The 24,417-nt window shown below is 49.0% G+C and overlaps 1 protein-coding gene across 1 annotated transcript; it reads right to left on the reverse strand.

Moving 5' to 3' along the window:
• Positions 1-2,987: 2,987 nt before the first annotated feature.
• On the reverse strand, positions 2,988-16,676 carry LOC125623929 (C-C motif chemokine 3). The gene is made up of 5 exons (XM_075120798.1): positions 15,935-16,676; positions 10,818-12,039; positions 4,821-7,739; positions 4,346-4,460; positions 2,988-3,296 (listed from the first exon to the last, which is right to left on the reverse strand). The coding sequence occupies exons 3-5, from the start codon at positions 4,891-4,893 to the stop codon at positions 3,209-3,211; spliced, it is 276 nt and encodes a 91-aa protein (XP_074976899.1). The 5' UTR covers positions 4,894-7,739; positions 10,818-12,039; positions 15,935-16,676; the 3' UTR covers positions 2,988-3,208.
• Positions 16,677-24,417: the final 7,741 nt, after the last annotated feature.

Below are 24,417 nucleotides of genomic sequence, written 5' to 3' on the forward strand. Positions count from 1 at the left end.
GCATTCGTTGGTGGGAAGGGCAGAGGCAGGGGCCCAGACCCCTGTCTTACCGAGGGAAAAAGCCATATTTACTTACGATTTCTCTAAATACATTTTTAAAACATCACACCCCAATCCAGGGACGGCAAAACAAATCTGCCCTTTTTCTTTCTTAACAGAAAGAGCCAACCTTTCCGTCCCTGGGCAGACAAGGAACAAACGTTGTGCGATAGAAACCAATTGGCTTCTCACAGGTAATGAAACAAAGCAAGGAGCTCAAAGACCAGGCAGCTGCCAGAATAATAATTCTAAGACACAGCTGACAGGAGGCCAAACGCTGCAGACCCCAAGAATCTCCAGTCAGTGAAAACAGACTCACAAGTAGCCCGTTGTCTCTATGACCCACCAGTGACTACAGGGGACTCCATGAGGCTGTGACGTCCAGGGCTGGAGGGCAAGCACCTGCCGAGACTCATTTGGGATTATACCCAGCAAGAGCACAACTCCCAGAGCCCCCACCACACAATGGGGATGCAACACCCACTGCGTGCATCCCGGGGCTCAGCAAATCCGCCTTCCCCAGCAACGGGGCTACGGCAGGTTCCTAGCAATGGTGTCCCCATGGAGCGCTCCACCCAGCACTCCACTAAACATGCACCCCTGGGTTCTGAACGCTTTGTTCTCTGTCTCCTGGAGGCGCCAGGCAGGCGCTAGCTGGATCCTTACGGGCAAGGGGGGAGACACGTTGGTGTCTATAAGGGAAGTGTCTATTGCTGAGTCTCACGCTAGGTCTCCTCCGGGGAAAGATTCATATCTGTGCCCAATGGATCTGGATCCAAATTCATGGCGGACACTCAGCAGGACTCCAGCCCTTTGCATGTGTAACCCAATCAGCGGGGGGCTCTGGCTCCGTCTCACAGGGGCGTTGGAACAGGTTTTATAGTGGGGGTGCTGAAAGCCACTGAACAGAACTGTAAACCCTGTGTATGATGGAAACCGCTTTAAGCCAGGGGGTGCGGCCACACCCCCAGCACCTCTAGTTCCAGCTTCCCTGGTGCCAGCACCCCGGCCGTCTCACCGTGGTTGGGCCCCATATAGAGCTTGATGAGCCTACTACAGCCTGGTCTACCAGAGGTGGGTCTTTTAGCTCAGACAATAGAAGGTCACGTGTTTGGACTCACAGGTCTCAAGTTCAATGCCTGGCACAGGGGTGTAGAATTACACATCCCTGAACACTCACCTGCTGCCCTCTGGGAGCCTGGTCTTGCAAGGGTTAAGTGTTGTCATGCACAACTCCTGTGGACTGCAATCGCCACAGCAACCAGGTAAATACACAGCCCATTGACATGTCACCAGTGACCTAGGCAGGAATCCAGGTTCAAACTGCCCCCTACTGGATGGGACCAGAGCAACTCAGCTGCATGTCACAGCGCTGGCCTCATGACAGGCCGTGAAGATTTGCCTTTCACTCCAGCGGCGAGGGCCTATGCTTTTGGAGCAGGGCAATCCGGTTCCTGTCCCCAGGAAGTTACAAGCCGTGTAGCCTGGGGACAGCTGCGTAGTTCCTAGGTAGCCAGAGACTATATTTATACCAGGGCAAATTCATCCCCAGGATAATGCCAGTAACTTCAGTGGAATCACTCTGTGACTGATCCAGCCCACTGTGTCTTAGACATGGTGGATTTCTTGATGCTGTGTGCTGGGGCCACACAGAACTTCACAGCAACAGAGGAGCGAAAACTCAGAGCCTCCTGCTGCAAAAGCACCAGCCCCTACCACTGGGGCCAAAGGAAAATATTCCAGAGCTACGAGCAGTGAGGAGTCGAGGACACACAGTCAAGCAGCTGCGATTCGGCCCTGCAGAGAGCAATGAACCGTTATAAACTAGCCAGGGTCACCCAGGGAGTCAGTGATAGACTGGCAATAAAACCCACCCCACTGCCAGGACTAGACCCAGGAGTCCGGGCTGCCAGCCCATAGGTCTAGCCGACAAGTTACAGAAGAAGGTTAGGTACAAGGTCAGTCCAGAGGGCTAAGGCCAGAAGCAGCAATCCAGGCTAGCGTCACATCACAGGAACCATTCCGAGCTGATGAACCGCACCAGGTCCGAGCCAAGTAGGTCAGCCAAGGCAGGGCAAGGTGTCAGGAGCAGAGAGGGGCCAAGAATCAGGAAGGAGGAGCAAGGCCAGGTACCTGAAGGAGAGCTGGGGCCAGGACCCAGGAGCAGGGCTGGGGCCAGGAACAAGGCAAGGTAGCAGGAGCACACAGAAGGGCCTGTTGCAGAACCAAGCCAGAGATCCCCCTAGTTGCACAGCAGCCTCCAGGTGTTTCCCCTATGCCTTAAATAGCATGCCTGGGCTAATCAGGAAACACCGTGGGCACAGCCCCTCAGGGCCTCTGTGGGCGGGACATCCAGTGGGGCTTGAGCCAATAGGACTCATAGGTTGCAGTTCTCCCGTTTGCCAGAGGTGGCAGTATGAACTCAGCAGCTGCCGAGGAGCCACCAACCTGGCTTGCAGACCTGTGGATCCTCCCACCTGCTGGTTCTCAACTGGGGGGTCCTGAGTCTTGGGGGGGGGGGTCATGAACAGGAATCAGGGGGTCACAACCGCCCTCTCCTTTCCACGTTGCTAGGTCAGGGAGGGCCCAGTATTGAGAAGGTTGAGCCCCAGTGTTCTAACCCCCAGGGCATACTCCCTCCCCCATCCTTGACTAGATTGACTAGAGCGGTGTGACTCCAAGCCCTGCCCCACTCTGCTCCATTGCAGGCGCATCTCACCCTTGCTTTACAAATATAACGCAGTTTTTCAACCTTCTCCCTTTTACTTCCAGCTGCAAAGGGCTGGGGGTGGATTATTTTCATTGAGAACTGATATCGCCAGAGGCATGCTGCTGAGACCCTCAGCCCCCAGATCAGGATCACTCCTGCAAAAGCTTCAGAGAGACAGCCCAGAGCATTCAAAGGTGTGTAGGCCTAAATCCTAAATCCTCATTAACAGGCACAGCCGAATATTTCAATTGCATTTTGTATTTTGTTGGATCAAAAGAAATTGACATTGATTTAACTTAAGCACAAATAATTTAAATATAATAAATTGTTGTTCCAGTTCAGAAATAAACATTACAAATAATATATTAAAATAAACTCTTTGTGGGAGGAGCAATTGCCTCCCGCGACCCGCAAGGACTTTCGGGACGGTCGCCAGCAGCTATTGCCGTCAGGGGCTCGTCAGTTTTGTTTCACGTGCTTGACATGCTCCTGGACCCATCGTGCGTTGGGATCGGAGCAGACTTCCCGGCCTTTTTTCGTGGTAAAGCTGCAGAGATAAAAACTCGGTTCAGAATCTTCACAGGGAGAAGAAGGAAAGTGGATCCCCTGAGACACAAGCTACGGCCGAGCAGGTCGTGGAGACCAGCTGGGTTCTGTGTTGGCCAACAAGACTGAGCATTGTTAAGAATAGTCAGCCGGTGAGGACTCCGCTTTTGTAAAGGTGAAACCTTCACGGCACCTTACTGCGGAGAAGCTGAGCTGTGCCTGGCTGCACCACTGTCACTGGATCAGAGTCTCCAGCTTTGACGTTACCACCTGAGCTCACCCCAGCAGGTGACCTTACCCCGGTGCAATGTCCAGGTCTTGACATAAGGGACATCCTCCTCAATTCTGGTCCCACTGAGCCACTACCCTGGCTCCATGCTGACTCATTTTTTCCTCCATGCCCATGCAATGAGTATCAGTGATCATCTAAAATAGTGCATATCCCGCATCTGAGTGACCTGGGGATCACTGCTGCAACCCTTCTTCTACCGCAGTCTGTCCCCTGCCCACCCTTTGTTACTCTCACTAGTGGTGTGCTTGCAGGTTAGAGCCGCAACAGATGTGGCGATGCCTATTTACCCCAGGTGTGGCTCTGGCCCCGTCTGCCCCGACTGGAATGCTCAAGATACCCCAGCTTTCTTGCTGCCCTCTGAGGCCCTGCTTTCTGCTCAAAGAGAGCTGCAGGAGAACGCTTTCCCAAACCCCTGCTGCTGAGTTACTTGGGGAACTGAAAGCTGTGTCAGTCCCTGACACAAGAACCCAGAGCAAGGGCTCAAGCATGAACCTTCTCCGTGGGTCTGCAAAACATCAATCCCACCTTGCTCTCTGTACATACCTATTGTCGGTATTTTGAAGGCCTCTAGAATTGTGGCATCCAAGGGTCACAGGGGAATGTGGAGAACTTCTGCATAATTGTCTTTTACCCCAGGATTAAAAATGCCTTTGACATTTGTTTCCCAAGAACTCTGCAGATTCCCTCCCCCATCCGTTCATCCTATGGGGTTGTTTCTCTGCATGAACGAAGAACGTCTGGCCGGAAATCATACTCACATTACAGCTGGCAAGGAGCACTTGCTGCTGGTGTGCCGGTACTTCACCACAAGGCTCCGTGGGATTGGCTTGGCAACATGGCTGAAGCAGCAGGAAGTTGGGGTGTTGACGCCATCTGGAAGGAAAGAAGAGACTTGCCTGACGATTCTCTCTAACCCCTCGCTGACGGTGTCTGAGGATCTGAAGGCTTCTCCTGCAGTCCCAATCGGGTTAACTGACCCTCAGCTCCACCCCTCACTGTCACTGTTCCCGGGCATCTCAGAGCAGGAAGACCCCTGAGATCGTTCATCTCGACCAACTGAAGTTTATGGCTGTTTCGTGGGCTCCCTCCCAACCAGGCTGGGTCACTACAAGCCGCAGTGTCAGAATGGGGAGTGCACCTTCCTACACCTGAACCCACCTTGACGTAGTCCGAACCCCAGTGAAAGTGAGAGCTCCGAGCGCTGCAGAAAGGCAGAAAAGAAACAGGACTCACCAAGCTGAGAATGGACCTGGGAGCAGAGGGCAGCGATGAGGAGAACCGCGAAGGCAGCCACACAGACCTTCATGCTTCTGCTGGGAGAGGAGGAGTGGCAGCAGCAGAACCAGAGCGGGGATTCTTTCCAGTTCTCCTCCTGTCTCTGATGCTGAACCACAGGCCCTTGTGCCGGCTTTATACAGCGGCGTTTTAGGGAAACGCACACATCATGCCAAGTCAATGATGACACACAGAGCCAAATTTTGCTGAGTTGAGAAATCAAAGAGGAAGTTGAAATCTAGAGTGACTCTCAAATTCCATTTCGGAGTTTAGGTCATCAAAAGTCCTGGAAAAAGGACAAAGGAAGCGAGGACATGAGTCCATTGTGGTAATGGTGGCAGGTTTGTCTTTGAACTAACAGACCTGCCTTTGGCGGGGACTAGGTGTGACACAAGACTCAAAATGAAATCTGAAGTCTTGAGTCCCTAATTCAAATCCAGCCCAGGTTATTGATGACTGAAGGTCATTACAATAAGCTTCTGGGGACAGGAACCTACTGTCTGTGTGAAGCTCTTTGGGGTAGGGGCGTCTTTTTCTTCTCCACTGATGGGGATTCCACAACCTCCCTTGGAAACCTGTTCCAGAGCTTAACTACCCTTATAGCTAGAAAATCTTTCCTGATATTGAACGTAAAACTCCCTTCCTGCAGATTAAGCCTGTTGCTTCCTGTCCTACCTCCAGCAGACCTGGAAAACAACTGGTCACTGTCCTCTTTGTAACAACCCTTCACATATTTCACGACTGTTATCGCATCTACCCTCAGATTTCTTTTCTCAAGGCTAAACGTACCCAGTTTTTAAAACCTTTCCTCATACATCACATTTTCTAAGCCACCTTTCTTAAAGTGCAGTGCCCAACAATGGACACAGGACTCCAGCTGAGGTCTCACAAGTCCCGAGCAGAGCGGGACAATTCCCTCCTGCGTCTTACATACAACACTCCTCTTAATACAGCTCAGAATGATATTAGCCTTTTTTGCAACTGCCTCACATTGCTGACTCTTATTCAGTTTGTGATCCACTCTCACCCCCAGATCCTTTTCAGCACTGGTACCTAAGAGTTAGTCCCCATTTTGTAGTTGTGCATTTGATTTTTCCTCCTGAGGTGTAGTACTTGGCACTTGTCTTTACTACATTTCATCGTATTGATATCAGACTTTTCCAACTTCTCAAGATCTTTTTGAATTCTACTCCTGTCCTCCAAAGTGCTTGCAATCCTTCCCGACTTGGTGTCATTGCAAATTTTAGAAAGGTTTCAGAGGAGCAGCCGCGTTAGTCTGTATCCGCAAAAAGAACAGGAGGACTTGTGGCACCTTAGAGACTAACCAATTGATTTGAGCATAAGCTTTCGTGGGCTACAGCCCACTTCATCGGATGCATGCAGTGGACTTTTAGAATTTTAGAAAGCTTACTGTCCCTCCATTGTCCGAGTTGTCGATGACAATGTTGAATTGAAAAATACTCTGTTTTCACTGAAAATTTTCAAGTTTTCATTGAAAAACCAAAACTCTGAATTTGTTTGCAAGGGGGGAGGGAACAAAAGCTGTTTCCCAGCGAGCTCTACCAATCATGCTTCAGTATGGAACAGTGATATTCCAATGGCTGCCTGGTGACCCTTGTGTGAAATGAGTTAGGGGAGGGGCCCAGCCCCATTCCTGGTGGACAAGAGCCTGCATCACAGGAAATACTCTCACAATTCACACTTTCTTGATGGCAGGTTCTGCAGAGAAGCTGAGGACTGAATCGGCCACGTAGACTGGTTCTCCTCCCAGCCCAAGATGCACTTTCTGCTGATCAGGGTCAAAGGCTCATTGGTGAGGCAGTTCTGGGACTATTCTAGGCAAAAGCAGATGATTTAGGGCTATCGGTCCAGCACCTTTATTTGTAATTTAATTAAACATCTGAATGAAATGCAAGGGACATGAATAGACTTTACTTGCCTATGAGTTCTACTGAGGCCATCAGTGATGACAGAGGATAATGGCTGGATGCCTGGGTGCCGGCTGATTAAATGGACAAGAGCTAGAAGACTGGCACCATCCCTGCTTTTCTGTCCCTTTGTTGCACTGCTGTTGGAATGAGAGGCCGATTGGCGGGCTTCGAACTAACACGTGAACCCGCTAGCTTCCATCACCTGGCTTTTGACCCTTGAGCTGTGGAACTCAATGGCTGTGACCCGCTCTGCTCTGCTGGCTGACAGCATGAAGCTAAGGATTCGGAGTGCTTGGGCTTTGATTACATTTAGGGCTTTCCGGCTTTCATGCCAATTCCTGACCTTTTTATACGGAGACACACCGATGGATCTGACACCTTTGAATTATCCGCTGTATTGTAATGTGTAGCTTGGCTCTGAAAAGGGCCTCTGCAAAAATCTGCATTCCCGCCTTCCCAGCTTAGTGTCTCTTGGAGCACAAAGAGTTTTCTGAGTGCTGGCCTTGCAAACTCAGCCTGAGATCCAAGAGAAGTGTGGGGCTGCTGGTGTGCAGAGATCATTGCCTACCATGCTGACAAATATTGTCTCCTTGTTGCCTTGTACTCCCCTGTCTGTCTGTATCCATCCATTGTCTCTTGTCTTGTACTTAGGACAGGGACTGTCTTTTTTTCTGTGTTTGTACAGCACCTTGCACACTGGAGTCCTGGTCCAGGACTGGAGCTGCTAGGCTGTTTCGTGACACTGACAATAGGTTCTTTCCATTTTAGCCATCAGCAATGCTTCAACATCCTCGGTAATAAAGGTCCTGTCATCAACTCTGCCCTCTGTGGCACACGATTGCCTTCAGTACAGAGGGCAGAGGGGTAACTCTGTGGAACTGAGTACCCCATTCTGTTGCCATGCTGGTCTCTCTCTCTCGCAGTTGTATTGCATTGGAAGGGTTAACTAGAGTGAAAAGCAGAAACAACTCATGTTAGTCACTGACCCATCCCTGGTCTGAGTCTGATACACCACCAGATCTGCCAGGCAAGAAAGGGCCCCATGCACTGTCGCTTTAAGTGTGTGGTTGGTCATTTCTATTTCAGCCAGTCTCTTTTTATGGGCTTGGTATCATTAATGATGCAATTTGTATTTGATGGCGGCGGAGTTCTGATTTGGGGTTCAGTTCTGGGGAGTTTGGGGGTGGGGGGAATTTGTCAATAGTAAATGCTCTGTGCTAACAAAATTACACCGGATAAAGAACAGAGGAAGGTAAGGAGCTGAGTTTCTCAGCTGGGCTTTAAATGTGGCTACATTTGATCCAGAGGCTGGAAGTTGAAGCTAGACAAATTCAGACTGGAAATAAGGCGTAAATTTTTACCAGCGAGAGTAATTAACCACTGGGACAACTTGTCAATCAAGACTGGATGTTTTTCTAAGAGCTCGGCTCTAGGAGCTATTTTGGGGCAGTTCTCTGTGAATTCTTGGAAGGTTACAACGAGCGCAGAGTCACTGAGAGATTTCTCCTGACCTCAGAACTTCCTCTGCGTGCAACCAAACAGGCACGGGAATCGCAGGCAGGATCTGAGCTTTAGGCTATGGCAACCTCACACACTTTTCCAATAACCTCTCCTGAGCTCCTTACTAACCAGCTCTGAGGACAGGAGGCAGCTCTCCAGGTGCCGAGACGTGCAGAGGTTTGGGCAGGAGAACATCTCATTGCTGCCTCCGCCTGTCCTTGCCCCATTTCCAGGCCCCCCCCCAGCTCTCCCCAGAGCCAGCTTCACGCATGTCGACTACAGCAGGGCAAGGGAGTGGCCATGGCAGCACCAGCTCCAGGGCCACTCAGCAAGAGCAGAGCTGGCTGAGTCCTACCAATGGGATGCTCATGGCTGGGAAACCGTGCAGGAAACCTGAGCAGCCTGACTGGGCCTGAGCTCTCACGAGGGGAGAGAAGGACTCTTTCTCTCTGGGGACAGGTCGGCAGGCAGGTGGGGAGTGGGGCGGGACTGTGTGCGACTGAGTAAGTGATGGGCAGGGGACCTGGCCTTGTTCTTCTCCCTTCACATCTGACACGCTTTGGGGTCTCCCTGAGCACCACACAGCCCTGGCTAGGGAGTTCCCAAAGCCAGCCAGGGCCCCAGAGCCAAGCCCCATGCCAGGATCATCAAAGGCTGGGCGACTCTCCGACACGTACAGGCCAAGTGCTGCATCTCTCCCGTTCAAGACCCATCCCTGCCTAGGGAGGCCCCTGGAGCAGAAAAGATGGGCCTGTGGTTTCCAGACCCGTTCCGTGGCTGGGTGGAGGAGGATGGTCTCATGCGAGGGCTCATTCAGCAGTGCGGGGAATGTCAGGTAGCTGGTGCAGAGCCATTGTCCCAAAGGATCTCACAGGAATGCAGGACTGAAAGGGATCTCCTGGGTCACTGCTTTTGCAGACAGCCCTGTCCTATCACCCACTCAGGGCTGGTAGCCAGTGCTCCCACTGGGACGGGGGCATGCTGGTGCTTTTGTCGTTCCTAGAGCGCAGAAGAACACGTGGAGCAAACGCTCGCCCTTGGAGGGCAGGGAGCATCTCTTGGGAAAGGCGTGTCCCCATTTCACGTTGCGGGGGGGGCAGCTGTGTTCACAGGGGGGGAAGGAGACCCTGCCATGTGTACTGGCTGGAGGCAGCTGGTTGTGAAGTTGGTCCAGGGGAAAGCGTAGAGACATGGCCACCAGGGGCCTAACCCCCTAACCACGAGGCAGCACCCCCAGCGAGCACCGTCCATCACAAAGGCCTCTGCCCCTCCGGCATGGCTGCAGGAGAGCAGAGTCTTGGGAGTTGGGGGGGGGGGAGGACAGTGAAAGCCATGGCGATGGCTGATGCCGCCCGTGGCTCTGCAGTCTCAAAGCCCCGCCTTAGCCCCCACGGATGTGACTCAGGCTTCCTCAAACTGCAATGGTTTCTGCTCAGAAGGGGCAGGATATCCAGCCTCATCTGGCACTGAGCCTCGCGCTCAGACAGAGTGACCCAGGCAGCATCCACGGTCATGGTCTCCCCACCCCGCTACTCCAGGCTGAGCAGAAGTTCTCCCCAGCCTCCACGGGGAGTGTCCCAAACCGGCTCAGGTCGCCCAATCGCTGCCAGACGGACAGCTCTCTGGCTGGCACAGAGTCACTGCTCCCTGTGATGGGTGTGGGGCGGCAGGGGCAGCAGGTCTGTATAATTTTTAGAGGTGCCCAGAACGGGTCCAAGTCTCGCCTCGCCCCACACCTGCCTTGTAAGCCGATATATATATTTTAAAATAATGAAAACATGGACTGGAAGCAGTAAGCATTTAACAGTTTCCCTATATTGCACAATGTGGGAGTGGGGGTGGGATGAGGGCTCTGGCTGGGGGAGTGGGCTCGGGGGTGGGGCTGGGGATGAGGGGTTTGGGGGGGGGGGCTCAGGGCTAGGGCAGAGGGTTGGGGTGCAGGGGTGAGGGCTGCAGGGTGGGGCCGGGATGAGGGGTTCACGGTGCATCACTGCACGTGCTCCTCGGGGCCGGGCCCCTCTCAGGACCCGAAAGCCCCCTTGCCTCCCCTGTAGTGGGTGAAGGAGGGGGAGGGGGCTACCATCACATGTGGCCTCCGCCCCTGCTGCAGCTTGCTGCCCCTCACGGTAGCCTCACGGGGGATGGGGCTGCCCCTTGCCCAGTGTGGGGCAGGAGTGGTGGCTGCGGGCGGGGGGAGGGAACGCGCATCACATGGTCAGACAGTCACCCAAGCCCCAGCAGCTGCTCAGGGGTCCAGACTCCATCCCCCGGAAGCCCCCCCAGCATCGCCTCCCGCTTTTGTGTTGTAGGCAGCAGTGGCCACCGCGGCCACCGGCAAGGGAGCGCAGAGCCGAGCTGCGGGGCAGCCACCCGCTTGAGGCAGGGATGCTCTGGGGCCCGGGGGAGGCGCACGTGGGAGGCAGGCAGGGCTAGGGGAGAGACCGGGCTTCAAATATTGGTGGAGCCGGGCCCCCAGGCCCTGAATATTCCTGGAGCCCGGGCACCACGGGTCCGTTCAACTCACCGCCCCTGTGGGTCGCAGGTCACCATTAGTCACCTTGCTGACAGCAGCAGTTCTCCATGTGCCCCTCGCGGCTAGGGCAGTCCATGGCGTAACACCAGGTCTGAATCGGACCGCTGGTCTCCCCCGGGTCTGCAAGAGGACCCAGCTTTTCCAGGTGAGTAACTGTGCAAGGGGCCATGAGAGAGGCAGGAGACCGAGTTAGGAAAGTAAAACCACCCTAATTGTTTATTTATTAGTCTTATCACAATGGCTCAGCGGAGCCTAGTCAAGGACCAGAACCCCGGTGTGCTAGAGACAATCCCATTCTCCCCCGATGTCTAATTACAAACTCAGAATTCACGCCAGGAGGCTACGAACTCTGGGGCATGAGTCACGAGTGACTCTGGTTCAGAGGGGATGTGGGGCAGCGATCAAAGATAAGAAATCAGTACACACATGGAAAAACAGGGAGGTTAGTGGCAATGAATATGCGTTAGAAGTTAGGAAGAGCAGGCAGGCAGTAAGGGATTGTAAGTGTCAATAAGATATCAATGGCCAAGTGGGCTAAGGACAAGGGGGAGGAAGTTTTTAAAATCTGTCAGGAACAAAAGGAATCCTAACAACTGTAAAGGTCCCTAGCCAGACAGAGATGGTAAAATTGTTTCTAGTGATATTTTTCACTAAAGATTTCTGTTCTGCATCTGGAATAAAGCTGGATAGTGTATGTGTCTCATATAACATGATGAAATATTTTCCAACCGAATAGTAACTGAGTAACTAATGTTGGACAGCTTCTACGAAAGTTAAACATTTTCAAATCAGCAGCCATGGATAATTATTTATTATCGGTCGTGCTGTATGACCTGGGGACCTCCACGTGGACAAGGTCCCAGTGTGCTAGGCGCAGGACAAACACAGAACAAAAGACATTCTCTGCCTCGAGCAACTCACAATCTAAGTATAAAGACACCATATGGATACAGACAGACAGGGGAGTACAAGCCAACAAGTAGACATTATCAGTCAGCACGATAGGCTGTGATCTCTACACGCCACATTTACAAGCAAGAGATTTAAAGGAGTTGGAAGTTTAAAGCAGCTCAAAGTATTTGGCTGTCCAAAGAGAAGTCGCAGAGGTGACTTGTTCATGGTCTATAAGTGCGTCCACATGGTGATGATTTCTGACAGCCGAGGGCTCTTTAATCTAGCAGACAAAGGCAGAACAAGGTCCAGTGTCTGGAAGCTGAAATTAGAAAAAGTCAAATAAGGAATAAAACTCAGCATGTTAACAATGAAGGGAATTAATCATTGAAACAGCTTCCCAGGGAAAGTGGTAGATTCTCCCTCACTTGGTGTCTTTAAATCAAGGATGGATGCCTTTCTAAAACCAGTGCATTGATGCAACAAACAGTTACTGGATTCAGTGCAGAAATCACTAGGTGAAATTCTTGGGCCTGTGCTACGCAGGAAGTCAGACTCAGTGATTCTCAAGCTTTTGTACTGGCGACCCTTTTCTAAAGCAAGCCTCTGAGTGCACCCCCCCTTATAAATTAAAATCATATTTTATATTTAACACTATTTTAAATGCTAAATTTATAACTCTGTTGTTTAAAATGAATTTACTTTTCTCATCACTTTTAAATTAAAACTAAACCACATTTTTACTGAATTATTGTTATAAGCAGAACAGGGGTTTTTAAATAGTTACTGTTTAATACTGGGAGTGTGAGGAAACTTGGCCAGTCTCACTTTTCACAGCAGACTTTGCACTCCGTTGCAACCCTTGCTTCTGCCTTCAGAGCTGGGCAGCCCCCCACATAATAACCTCGTGACCCCCTGAGAGGTCATGACCCCCAGTTTGAGAACCCCACACTAGATGATCATCATTGTCCCTGCCACCCTTAAAATGTATTGACATGAAACCAGAAGACACTCAATGATCTGGATCAGTACAGACTCTCCGCAGAGTGAAAGCAGAGACGCGCCTGAGAAGTGAAACTGCTGAGTTAGTTACCGCACCGGGCCTTGCACAATGTGACCAGCTGGCAACTGACACTGATCATTCACAAAAAGGAAGCCAGGGCCTCATGATTGCCTTTCCCCAGAGAGCAGAGACCAGCTAAGCAAAGTCAACGCAGGCTCATCCCGCAGAATGTCATTAAAACTTTTGCACTTTGGTGCTGAGTTTCAGCTTCCATGCCACTGGAATGGGTTCCCTAGGGAGGTGGTGGAATCTCCTTCCTTAAAGGTTTTTAAGGTCAGGTTAGACAAAGCCCTGGCTGGGATGATTTAGTTGGGGTTGGTCCTGCTTTGAGCAGGGGGTTGGCCTATATGACCTCCTGAGATCCCTTCCAACCCTGATATTCTATGATTCTATGCTATGATTTCTCATAAACCATCAAGGTGGCTGTCTAGAACAGGAGAACCCTCCACCAAACTTCTTGCTGCCTTTTAATTTAGACATCTAAATGTGTGTGCACCATGAAGAAGGGATCCCTGCCCCATGAGGGGATTCCCACTGGACAAGAGATACATATGTTTCAGGATAGGCTCATTAACTTGACCCTATATCAAGAAGAGCCCCGTACCCTCAGTCTGAGTGAAAGAAACAATTAAACCAGCACAAAAAATAAATGCTCCAGGAGAGAGAGCACAGAGTGTGTGTCTCCTCTGTCTCACCAACTGGCAGCTCTTTAGAATTTAAAGGCACAGCTCACAGAAAACAAGGTCATAGCAGTTATCATCTAGATATACCACACTGTGAAAGACTTACTCAACTGGAGCCCTCTCTAAAGCATTTCCTCCTCTGTTGCCAGCTACAGATTTAGTCCGATACCTATCAGTATTTGATGGCATATGTGGTGACCAGGTGAATTAAAAATAAAACAGGGCAGAGATGCATAGCCTGTGCAGAAGTTATGCCAGAATATTGAGAGATCACATTCAAAGATCTTTCATGGGATGGAATGTTGGCACTATTTCAGCAGGAAATTTATTTTGTGGCCTACTGGGTACACAGGCCCAGAGCTAGTTGGTGTCATTTGATGGCATTGTGGCAGAGCCAAAGATTTCGTACTTTCTCCTGACAATGCCCAGAGGACAAATACTACAGTGATGAAAGGGGAACCAGAGTCATTGTGATATCAGTTTCCTATCCCCACTGATCAGTGTGGGGGGGAGGTGATATTCTGGAGGTGGCAAAAATTGCAGCATAAAGGGGCAGATCGTGCATTTGCTTCATGCAGGTGCAGAAGAGGGGGATCTTTCACCCACGCCTTGTATCCCTGTGCTGGGGCCGATCACTGCTAAGGGAAGCAGTGCCTGCCTATGGCTAACACCTGTGGTCTGGTAGTGGGGACTGCACAATTAAGGGCTGAGCCTCCCAGACAGAGAGTCTGAGCAGGGCACAGTGAAGCTGCTGTTGTTAGCTCATGCTGAACACAGAACAAAGGAGAGATTTTGCATGCACTTTAAGCACTGAGTGATCCCTGCACCCCACCGATGGTACTGTTAGTACCATGGGGAGTGTTGTGGTTGGGGGATGCTCCTCATGCAGTCAGAGCAGGATCAGTCCCTAGAGAAATTTTTTCTTTCGGACTGTTGCATTTTGTGCAGTGATCTTTGCTGCCTGACCCCACATCCTTTCCGCTTTTTGTGCTGATCAGATACTTTTCTTTAACCACATAAGTAACCAAAGGGGGAACCCTGGGCTGTACTGAGTCAGGGAAGATATGAGCCACTGCGATTATATATAGCAGGTTTCAGTGAGGAGAAACAAGAAAAGCTCATTAGGGAAAAGCCTAGTATTCCCTGGGAACTGAAAGTGCTTTGGGCAAGAGACTCATCATCAGTTTATGAATGAATTGAACAGTGTCTCTGTTGTCCATGCTGTGCATGCCCTGCCCCTGCTGACTGTAGGTGCCTCCTACTTACTCTGTGCCATGTCCCTTGCCAATGCCCGTTACCCCCATACTTTATCCCTGCTGCTTTCTGACAATGCCATCTGCCACTTCCCACCAAGCACCTGCCATGCAAGCCCCTCATGTTGTACCCTTATCCCTGACAGTGCCCACTGAGCCTTTCTCCCTGCAACCACAACCACCATGCCAATGCCAACTACACAGGCACAGCCGGACGGGATCCAGTCAGGGGTCCAGCTAGCCCGGTATCCAGTCTCCTACAGGAGCAGCACCAGAGCCTTCAGAGACAGTTGTAAGCCCACCCTCATTGGCAATTGTGTAAGAACCTGACCCAGGGGAAATTCTTTCCCGACCCTACAGTTAGTGGCTGGTTTCTGTCCGGAAGCAGGAGGGTTTATCCAGTTTAAAAAATAAAATAAGCATTCACCTACTTTATGTAAGTGAGGCTAGTCTCATTATCCATGTAAATGTCTATGTGTTAAGTTCTTGCCTTCAGCTGATATCTTGTGGCAAGGAGTACTGCAGGCTACTTATGCCCCATGTACATACCACTCTGAACGCTAGGGTACAGATGTGGGGACCTGCATGAAAAACCTCCTAAGCTTATCTTTACCAGCTGAGGTCAAAACTTCCCCAAGGTACAAAATATTCCACCCTTTGTCCTTGGATTGGCCGCTACCACCACCAAACAAATACTGGTTACTGGGGAAGAGCTGTTTGGAAACGTCTTTCCCCCCAAAATACTTCCCAAAACCTTGCACCCCACTTCCTGGACAAGGTTTGGTAAAAAGCCTCACCAATTTGCCTAGGTGACTACAGACCCAGACCCTTGGATCTTAAGAACAATGAACAATCCTCCCAACACTTGCACCCCCCCTTTCCTGGGAAATGTTGGATAAAAAGCCTCACCAATTTGCATAGGTGACCACAGACCCAAACCCTTGGATCTGAGAACAATGAAAAAGCATTCAGTTTTCTTACAAGAAGACTTTTAATAGAAATAGAAGTAAATAGAAGTAAAGAAATCACCTCTGTAAAATCAGGATGGTAGATACCTTACAGGGTAATTAGATTCAAAACACAGAGAATCTCTCTAGGCAAAACCTTAAGTTACAAAAAAAGATACACAGACAGAAATAGTTATTCTATTCAGCACAATTCTTTTCTCAGCCATTTAAAGAAATCATAATCTAACACATACCTAGCTAGATTACTTACTAAAAGTTCTAAGACTCCATTCCTGGTCTATCCCCGGCAAAGACAGCATATAGACACGGAGAGACCCTTTGTTTCTCTCCCTCCTCCCAGCTTTTGAAAGTATCTTGTCTCCTCATTGGTCATTTTGGTCAGGTGCCAGCGAGGTTACCTTTAGCTTCTTAACCCTTTACAGGTGAGAGGAGCTTTCCCCTGGCCAGGAGGGATTTCAAAGGGGTTTACCCTTCCCTTTATATTTATGACACGCCCCCCAAATCTCAGCTAGGGTGGAACACTGGCTGGGATTTCTTCCTGGAGCTCTAGGAAAAACAGAGTTAATAAGACACATGCATCTCTAAATATACTACCAAGTACATAAAGACTAACAATATTTTCTACATCTCAAGGACGATTTTAACCAGTTGATTCTGGGAAACTTTCACGGGAGAGTGCATCAGCCACTTTGTTAGAAGCTCCTGAGATGTGTTGGATGTCGAAATCAAAATCTTGGAGAGCTAAACTCCACCGAAGAAGTTTTTTGTTAGTTTCTTTGACGGTGTGAAGCCACTTCAGTGCAGCATGGTCGGTTTGCAGGTGGAAACGCAGTCCCCAAACATATGGGCGTAGCTTTTCCAGAGCGTAGACAATGGCGTAACATTCTTTTTCAGTGACTGACCAGTTGCTTTCCCTCTCAGACAGTTTTTTGCTGAGAAACACTACAGGGTGGAATTCTTGATCAGGTCCTTTCTGCATTAAAACTGCTCCCACACCACGCTCGGACGCATCTGTGGTTACTAGGAACGGTTTGTCAAAGTCTGGGGCCCTTAGTAGAGGGTCAGACATGAGTGTCGCTTTAAGCTTGTTAAAGGCCTTCTGACACTTTTCAGTCCACTGAACAGCATTTGGCTGTTTCTGTTTGGTTAGGTCTGTCAGTGGGGTGGCGATTTGGCTGTATTGCAGTACAAATTGTCTGCATCCGATGAAGTGAGCTGTAGCTCACGAAAGCTTATGCTCAAATAAATTGGTTAGTCTCTCAGGTGCCACAAGTACTCCTTTTCTTTTTGCGAATACAGACTAACACGGCTGTTACTCTGAAACCTGTTTTTCTATCTGTTTTAAATGTGTTGGCTTTAAATTTCATTGACTGCTCCTTTGCTCTATTATTACATAGAAGGAAAAAAAGAGGGCCTCATTTACCTGCACGAGGCTCTTCATTGTTTGAATTACCACTACCATTTCCCTGCTTGTCTGCTCTGTAAACTAAGCAGGGCCTGTCTTTTCAGTCTTTCTTCTCAGGGAAATCTCTAATCACTTTCACTGCCTGTCCCTAACCCCATCTCTCTCTCGCTGCACCAGCCTTTCCTGAGGCGAGGGGACTGGAGTGAGATACGATGGTCAGAGAACATCATGCTGATTGACAGAATGGCATTATGATATTGTCAGTATTATTTTCTCTCCCATTCTTTATGACACCTCGTAATCTGTTTCCTCTTCCACCCACTGCCGCCCACTGAGCGAAGGTTTTCGCTGAGCTGCCCACGGTGATGCCCGGGGGTAACATGCCTCAGTGATTCGGGACTCTAAGCCTCTGGGGCAGGTCACTCGCTGCCATGGTGCCCCCTTGCATCTGGGTGCAGCGATGCGGCGAGTCATTTGCCTGCTGGTGGGTTCAATCCTTGCATGAGGGAGGCTAGCTCCAGAGCGTCAGATAGTGCCTTACCCCTCTCGAGAGAAGCAAAGAGCCCAGCAGTCAATAGACCTAGGATCAGCCAAGGGGGTCTCCTGGCTTCCCATGAGTCCATGTCTTGAGGTCCCTACTCAGCTTGTGGATCCTGACTCCCCTTAGGAGTTGGTAGGGGAGCCTGGGCCCGCCCTCTCCACTGGGTTCCAACCCCATGCCCTGCAGCAGACAGCAAAGGTCTGCACCCAAAGTGCTTTGCCAATACCACCGCTTCCCTGGATTGCTTCCTCCCAGTCCCCTTCTCCAACAGAGCCAGGGAAGGCATTAAAATAAATCAAAGGTAAATCACAAGACCTTCTGAGTGTCCTGAGCCCTTTCTCCACAGCAGGTCTTGTAAAGTCCCCGGAGCCACAGGTCCCAGGCAGCTGGACCTCCCATAGGGCTCCCTCCAAGGAACTAAGGACGTAGGTCTACTCGCCTGCACAGGCTGCCTTCTGAGAAGTTCTGGTCCCCTGTCCACCTCCTTCTTCAGCCCCTGCATGCTTTGCAGGTGCAGCAGGGTGGGGCTGCCTGAGCCCAAAGTCACTACTTAACCGCTTCCTTTCCAGTGCAGGGTTTTTACTCTCCATCACAGATCTGTTTTCTAGGGTGACCAGGGAAAAATTTCAAAAATGCCTGAGTGCTTTAGCATCGTATCTCCATTCGCTAAATGTCATTGAACGTCAATGGGACTTAGGCACCTAAGTCACTTGGGCTCAGCTCTTCCAAGGTATTTAGGTGCCTAACACCCATGGGATCTGAGCCTTATGCTCTTTTGAAAATATTACCCCAGCTTTTTTTCCTGAGTGGTTATAGTTCATTTATAACCCAGCTATACAGATGAGTAATTCAAATATTTCCTTCCAGTGTGTACTTGCCAGCACTGGATTTCATTGATTATTGTGCTGCCCGCTCACCTAGCTCAGAATCACAGAATCTCAGGGTTGGAAGGGACCTCAGGAGGTCATCGAGTCCCACCCCCTGCTCAAAGCAGGACCAATCCCCAATTAAATCAGGTAGCAAAGCTTTTGACTCGGTCTCCCACAGTATTCTTGCCGGCAAGTTAAAGAAGTATGGGCTGGATGAATGGACGATAAGGTGGATAGAAAGCTGGCTAGATTGTCGGGCTCAACGGGTAGTGATCAATGGCTCCATGTCCAGTTGGTATCAAGTGGAGTGCCCCAAGGGTCGGTCCTGGGGCCGGTTTTGTTCAATATCTTCATTAATGATCTGGAGGATGGTGTGGATTGCACCCTCAGCAAGTTTGCAGATGACACTAAACTGGGAGGAGAGGTAGATACGCTGGAGGGTAGGGATAGGATACAGAGGGACCTAGACAAATTGGAGGATTGGGCCAAAAGAAATCTGATGAGGTTCAACAAAGACAAGTACAGAGTTCTGCACTTAGGACGGAAGAATCCCATGCACCGCTAGACTAGGGACCGAATGACTAGGCAGCAGCTCTGCAGAAAAGGAACTGGGGATTACAGTGGACGAGAAGCTGGATATGAGTCAACAGTGCGGCCTTGTTGCCAAGAAGGCTAACGGCATTTTTGCCTGTATAAGTAGGAGCATTGCCAGCAGATGGAGGGAAGTGATTATTCCCCTCTATTCGGCATTGGTGAGGCCTCATCTGGAGTACTGTGTCCAGTTTTGGGCCCCACACTGTTAGGGGGCTTATTTCTTCACCCTCTCACTTCCCTGGTCCTTCTCACATGAACAGAGAGCAACAATACCCAAAGTCTGAAGGTGCAAACAATTCTATGTTTATTGGGGTGACCTTCCAGCAAGCTCCAAGATCCAAGTTCCTTTTTCCTTGTTTTCGAATCCCAATTTGCTTCCTGTTTGACCCTAATTTATATAGTAATATTCTCAGCTATACCTTAACCAACCATTTTACTGAAATTTACCTAACCAATTCTAACATATTGTAACATGATTAGCTAACCAATTATATTCCACCACCTTAATTAGTTTACACCCAGCAAAATTAATTATACAGCAGACAGAAACAATCAAAGAACCAGACTGTCACAGAGGCCCTGTTCTTAAGCTAAGGCCTTTGGCTAAGCAGTGGGAGCAGCCATAAGCTGGGAAGTGAACGGTCACATCCTCACATTCCAGACTAGTCATATTGAAATAAGGCAATCTGGGGCTGTTAGAAAGGTGATCCGATCTATCACCTCCAGAGAAAGGGAAGAGCCTAGAAGATGTAAAAGGAAATTTAGTTTGATAGTTTTCTGTTTGGTAAAAACTCTCTTATCAATAGACACAGCTGACAACCCTTATGTTTTTATAGATGTAGTTGTAAAATCCTCACTTCTGTATTGTTTTGTCATTATAGTTCTCACTTTGTTATTGTTTATTTGCATGGTCTCTGTCTGGTTCTGTGATTGTTTCTGTCTGCTGTATAATTAATTTTGCTGGGTGTAAACTAATTAAGGTGGTGGGATATACTTGAAAGGGGGTTCCAAAGAGGATGGATATAGACTGTTCTCAGTGGTAGCAGATGCCAGAACAAGGAGTAATGGTCTCAAGTTGCCACGGGGGAGGTTTAGGTTGGACATTAAGAAAAACTTTTTCACTAGGAGGGTGGTGAAGCACTGGAATGCGTTACCTAGGGAGGTGGAGGAATCTCCTTCCTTAGAGGTTTTTAAGGTCAGGCTTGACAAAGCCCTGGCTGGGATGATTTAGTTGGGTTGGTCCTGCTTTGAGCAGGGGGTTGGATGAGATGACCTCCTGAGGTCCCTTCCAACCCTGATATTCTATGATTCTATGATTTGATTCTATGATCTCTCAGTTAGATCTCTCAGAAGTTCTTCAGTCTTCTCCAGTCTTGATTAACTGAAATAATTCTGTGTCATTGGCAGATCTTTGCCCTTCACGGTTCACTCTCTTTTCCAGATCACGGATAAATGTATCAAACCACAGGGGTCCTAGCATGGGCTTTAGTGGCACCTGCTGTTAACCTTGTGTCATGTTAAAAACGATGATTTATTCCTAATCTTTGTTTTCTGTCTCCTAGTCTGTTTCTGATTTACAAATGAACTCCGTGGCTACATACATTCTCTCCATGGCTACATTATTCCCTCATAAGCCTCTATTCCAGGGGTCTCAAACTCAAATGACCACGAGGGCCACATGAGGACTAGTACATTGGCCCGAGAGCGCCACCACTGTGGGGTTCAATCTCACACTGACATAGGTCATGGCCAGTTCACCCAGCTGCAAAATGGACTCCTGGTCCCCCAGGTTAGGGCAGTCGAAAGCAGGCAGATGTGATGCTGGCCACAATACTCCCTTGTGCATGTTGGCTATGGAACTGGTGAACCATTGGCTAGGGGAACTTTGAATATAATAGCTGGGTTTAATGACTGGGTGTTTTTGATACCTGCTCAGCCACTTAGTTCTGAAAGTCCTTCAAAACACTTGGGTGACCTGTTGCTCTGTAGTTTTATCGGTTTCCTTCACAACCTCACTCTCTGATAGCTCTTCTTCTTTATGTCCAGAAAAGAGCAAGTCTGAGGAAGGTATCTCCCAAAGTGGGGAGAGATAGCTCAGTGGTTTGAGCACTGGCCTCCTAAACCCAGGGTTGTGAGTTCAATTCTTGAGGGGGCCATTTGGGATCTGAGGCAAAAATTGGGGATTGGTCCTGCTTCGAACAGGGGGTTGGACTAGATGACCTTCTGAGGTTCCTTCCAACCCTGATATTCTATGATTCTAAGGTCCTCCATGGTGAAGACAGATGGGAATAAATCACTCCTCTCTTTCTCAATGTGCGGACAATACTGCCTCATAGCTCAGGGCACCCACTGATTCTCTTGTGAAACTTTCTGCTTCTGATATATATAAAGAATTTCTGATTTGTTTTTAGAGTAACAGCCGTGTTAGTCTGTATTCGCAAAAAGAAAAGCATAAGCTTTACAGTGATGAAGTGAGCTGTAGCTCACGAAAGCTCATGCTCAAATAAATTGGTTAGTCTCTAAGGTGCCACAAGTACTCCTTTTCTTTTTGATTTGTTTTTGTGTCCTTGGTTCTTTGCTCTTCAAATTCCCTCAGCCCTCCATATTTCCATTTAACATCTTACCAGTCACACTTTATTTTCCTTTTATTGACTCCACTAGGGTAGGATCTCCACTTTTGAAGAGATACCTGGTTGGCTCGAATAATTTCTTGAATCATACTGGGTTTTTTTCCCCTTTACCTTCCTATTTCCTCTGTGTCTAGGTTCGCCTTGTGCGAGGCTGTCATGGTTGCTGTGGAGAACTTTGGGGATGTCTATATTATTTTTATGAAGCATATTCATGACTCAGTTTACCCACTCACCTTTGCATTGTGACCTACTAGGACTGGAAGGGTTAATTCCATCTCTAAGTGCAGGAACGAGAGGTAGGTGCAGAAATGACTGCGTTGATATGAGTGAACTAGCAAGAACTGGCAACATATGGATGGAGCTACCTTAGAATACAATGAAGGACCAATGATTGGACAGTAACTTTAGCATCTGGCAGCCAAGGGAGGCAGAACGGGTGAACACAGTGGGAACAGAGGACTGAGGTGTCAGAACAGGTAGTAAGAATTTGGCTGCCCAAGGCAGGGGGAGATGGAATCCTGGACACTTTGGGTGACAGAGGTAGGTACTGCTACCAGCATGGACATGTGGATAAGCTTTGCTTTTCCAGTGTAAGCTGAGGAACCTACCCACCTGTCAGGGTTCCCTCCCCATTCTGAACTCTGAGATACAGAGGTGGGGGCCTGCATGAAAGACTCCCTATGCTTATATTTTACAGTTTAGGTTAAAAAGTTCCCCAAGGTACAAATTCCTTTCCTTGTCCTTAAACGGTATTGCTGCCACCACCAAGTGATTCACACAAAAATTCAGAAAAGAGTCACTTGGAGTCCCCATTCCCCCAAAATATCCCCCCAAGCCCCTTCACCCCCTTTCCAGGGAGGCTTGAGAAGAATATACAAACTTTTCATTGACACTGAGAATCAATCAGGTTCTTAAAAGAAGAATTTTATTTATGAAAAAAAAGTAAGAGAGTCACACCTGCAAAATCTGGATTGAAAGTAACTTTACAGGGTAAATAAAAAGATTTAAAACACAGAGGATTCCCCTTTGACTCTGCTTCCCAGTTACAAAACAGGAATGAAACTACCTCTCAGCATAGGGAAAATGCACAAGCTAAAAACAAAAGATAATCTAACACATTTCCTTGCCTTACTTACAATTTTTGTAATATTAGATGTATCATTTCAGGTATGTTTTCAGGAGATGTTTTACCTGCCTGGTCTCTCTCTCCGTCCAGAGAGGGAACAACCAAAGAGAGCACAAACAAAACCTCCCCCGCACCCAGATTTGAAAGTATCTTCTTTCCTTATTGGTCCTTTTGGTCAGGTGCCAACCAGGTTATCTGAGCTTCTTAACCCCTTTCAGGTAAAGTGATTCAATACATCCGGCCAGGAGGGATTTGATGTTACCACATACATAAAGGTTGTTACCCTTCCCTTTATATTTATGACATCACTGCATCCCAGTTGGCTAACAAATGCTGGCTTGGTTTGGAAAGGCTGCCCTGGGGTCACTGAAAATGTCTGCTGGCTGCATTGCTCCCAGGAAAGGTAAGTCTCCAACAGAGGTTCATCCTCTTTTGGACCCAGCTGAAGGAGCCAAGGTGAGAAGCAGGGGTGCTAACGCCAGGGACCCAGTCACAGGGTAGGGGAGTTGCAGAGCTCACCCTTATAAAGAGTGGAGTCCAGGGCCTAGGACTGAAGGGGTACCCTCCCAAGGAGACTGTGTAAAGATTGGAGGTGCAGCATGCCCTGTGGATCCTTGCCAGCTGCCTAAGAAACTTCCATGCCAATTCTAATGTCATAATTGCACTTTCAGGTCTTTTGAATTAACTTCCTCCCTTTCCTGGAATCTCCCCTTCTGAATTTACTGACACAGTTCTGTGGTTTGGTATCCTTCCTCCACCCAAGATGCTGAGCTGAATTATATTTTGGGTTCAGCATGACATACTGGTTCAGCTGTAGTTTTCTCTGTGTTGCATCGGTCACTTTCGGTAACAGCCCTTCTCTTGTGAGCTAAAGTTCCAAGAAGTGATCATTAAGCTGTTGCATAATTGTGTCCCTAAACCTTCCCCTTTTGTGACATTATCCGTCTGTACACAGGCCATTGATGTCCCCGCAGGATTTCTGTGTTATTAGACTAAATTTCCCCTTTGAACTCTGTCAGTATTGTTGTCTCTTTGGCACAAGTGTGTTAGCCAATATTTGGGGCCTTGCCGCGTTCTTTCCATTAGGAGGAGAAATTGATTCGAGACTAGTCAGGTCTTGACTTGGTGGAATCTTGCCCATTTACAAGGAATGTACCCACAGCCCTGTTTCCACGGAGACAGTAGAAACAAATAGCAGTAGGCAGTTTCTGTGCTCAGAACGCCTCAAGTCTGCCCCTACAGCCAGCTCTGTGCCCAAGAAGCCCCATCTCTCTGCATCTTCTCAGGGTTCTACTCACAACTCCTTCTCCAGGCTTTCTTCAGGCTTTCTGCTTCCAACACTCAGAGCCTGCAATCCCAAACTCCTAGCCCCTGCCCACATGGCTTAGCTCTGAACTGCCATACAGCCCTATTGTCTTGGGTAATTGCACCCCATTGTTTCCAACTATCTTTACAAGATAAAGAGGCTTAATTGCTCCTTCCACTCAGCCTGAAAGAGAGCACCCTGCACAGCTTTGGCTTTAACGAGTTCTGTGCTTGGTTTGATCAAAGACTCATTTGATGGCAAC

This window comes from Caretta caretta, chromosome 17 (assembly GCF_965140235.1).
Source record: "Caretta caretta isolate rCarCar2 chromosome 17, rCarCar1.hap1, whole genome shotgun sequence".
Taxonomy (NCBI): Eukaryota; Metazoa; Chordata; order Testudines; family Cheloniidae; genus Caretta; species Caretta caretta.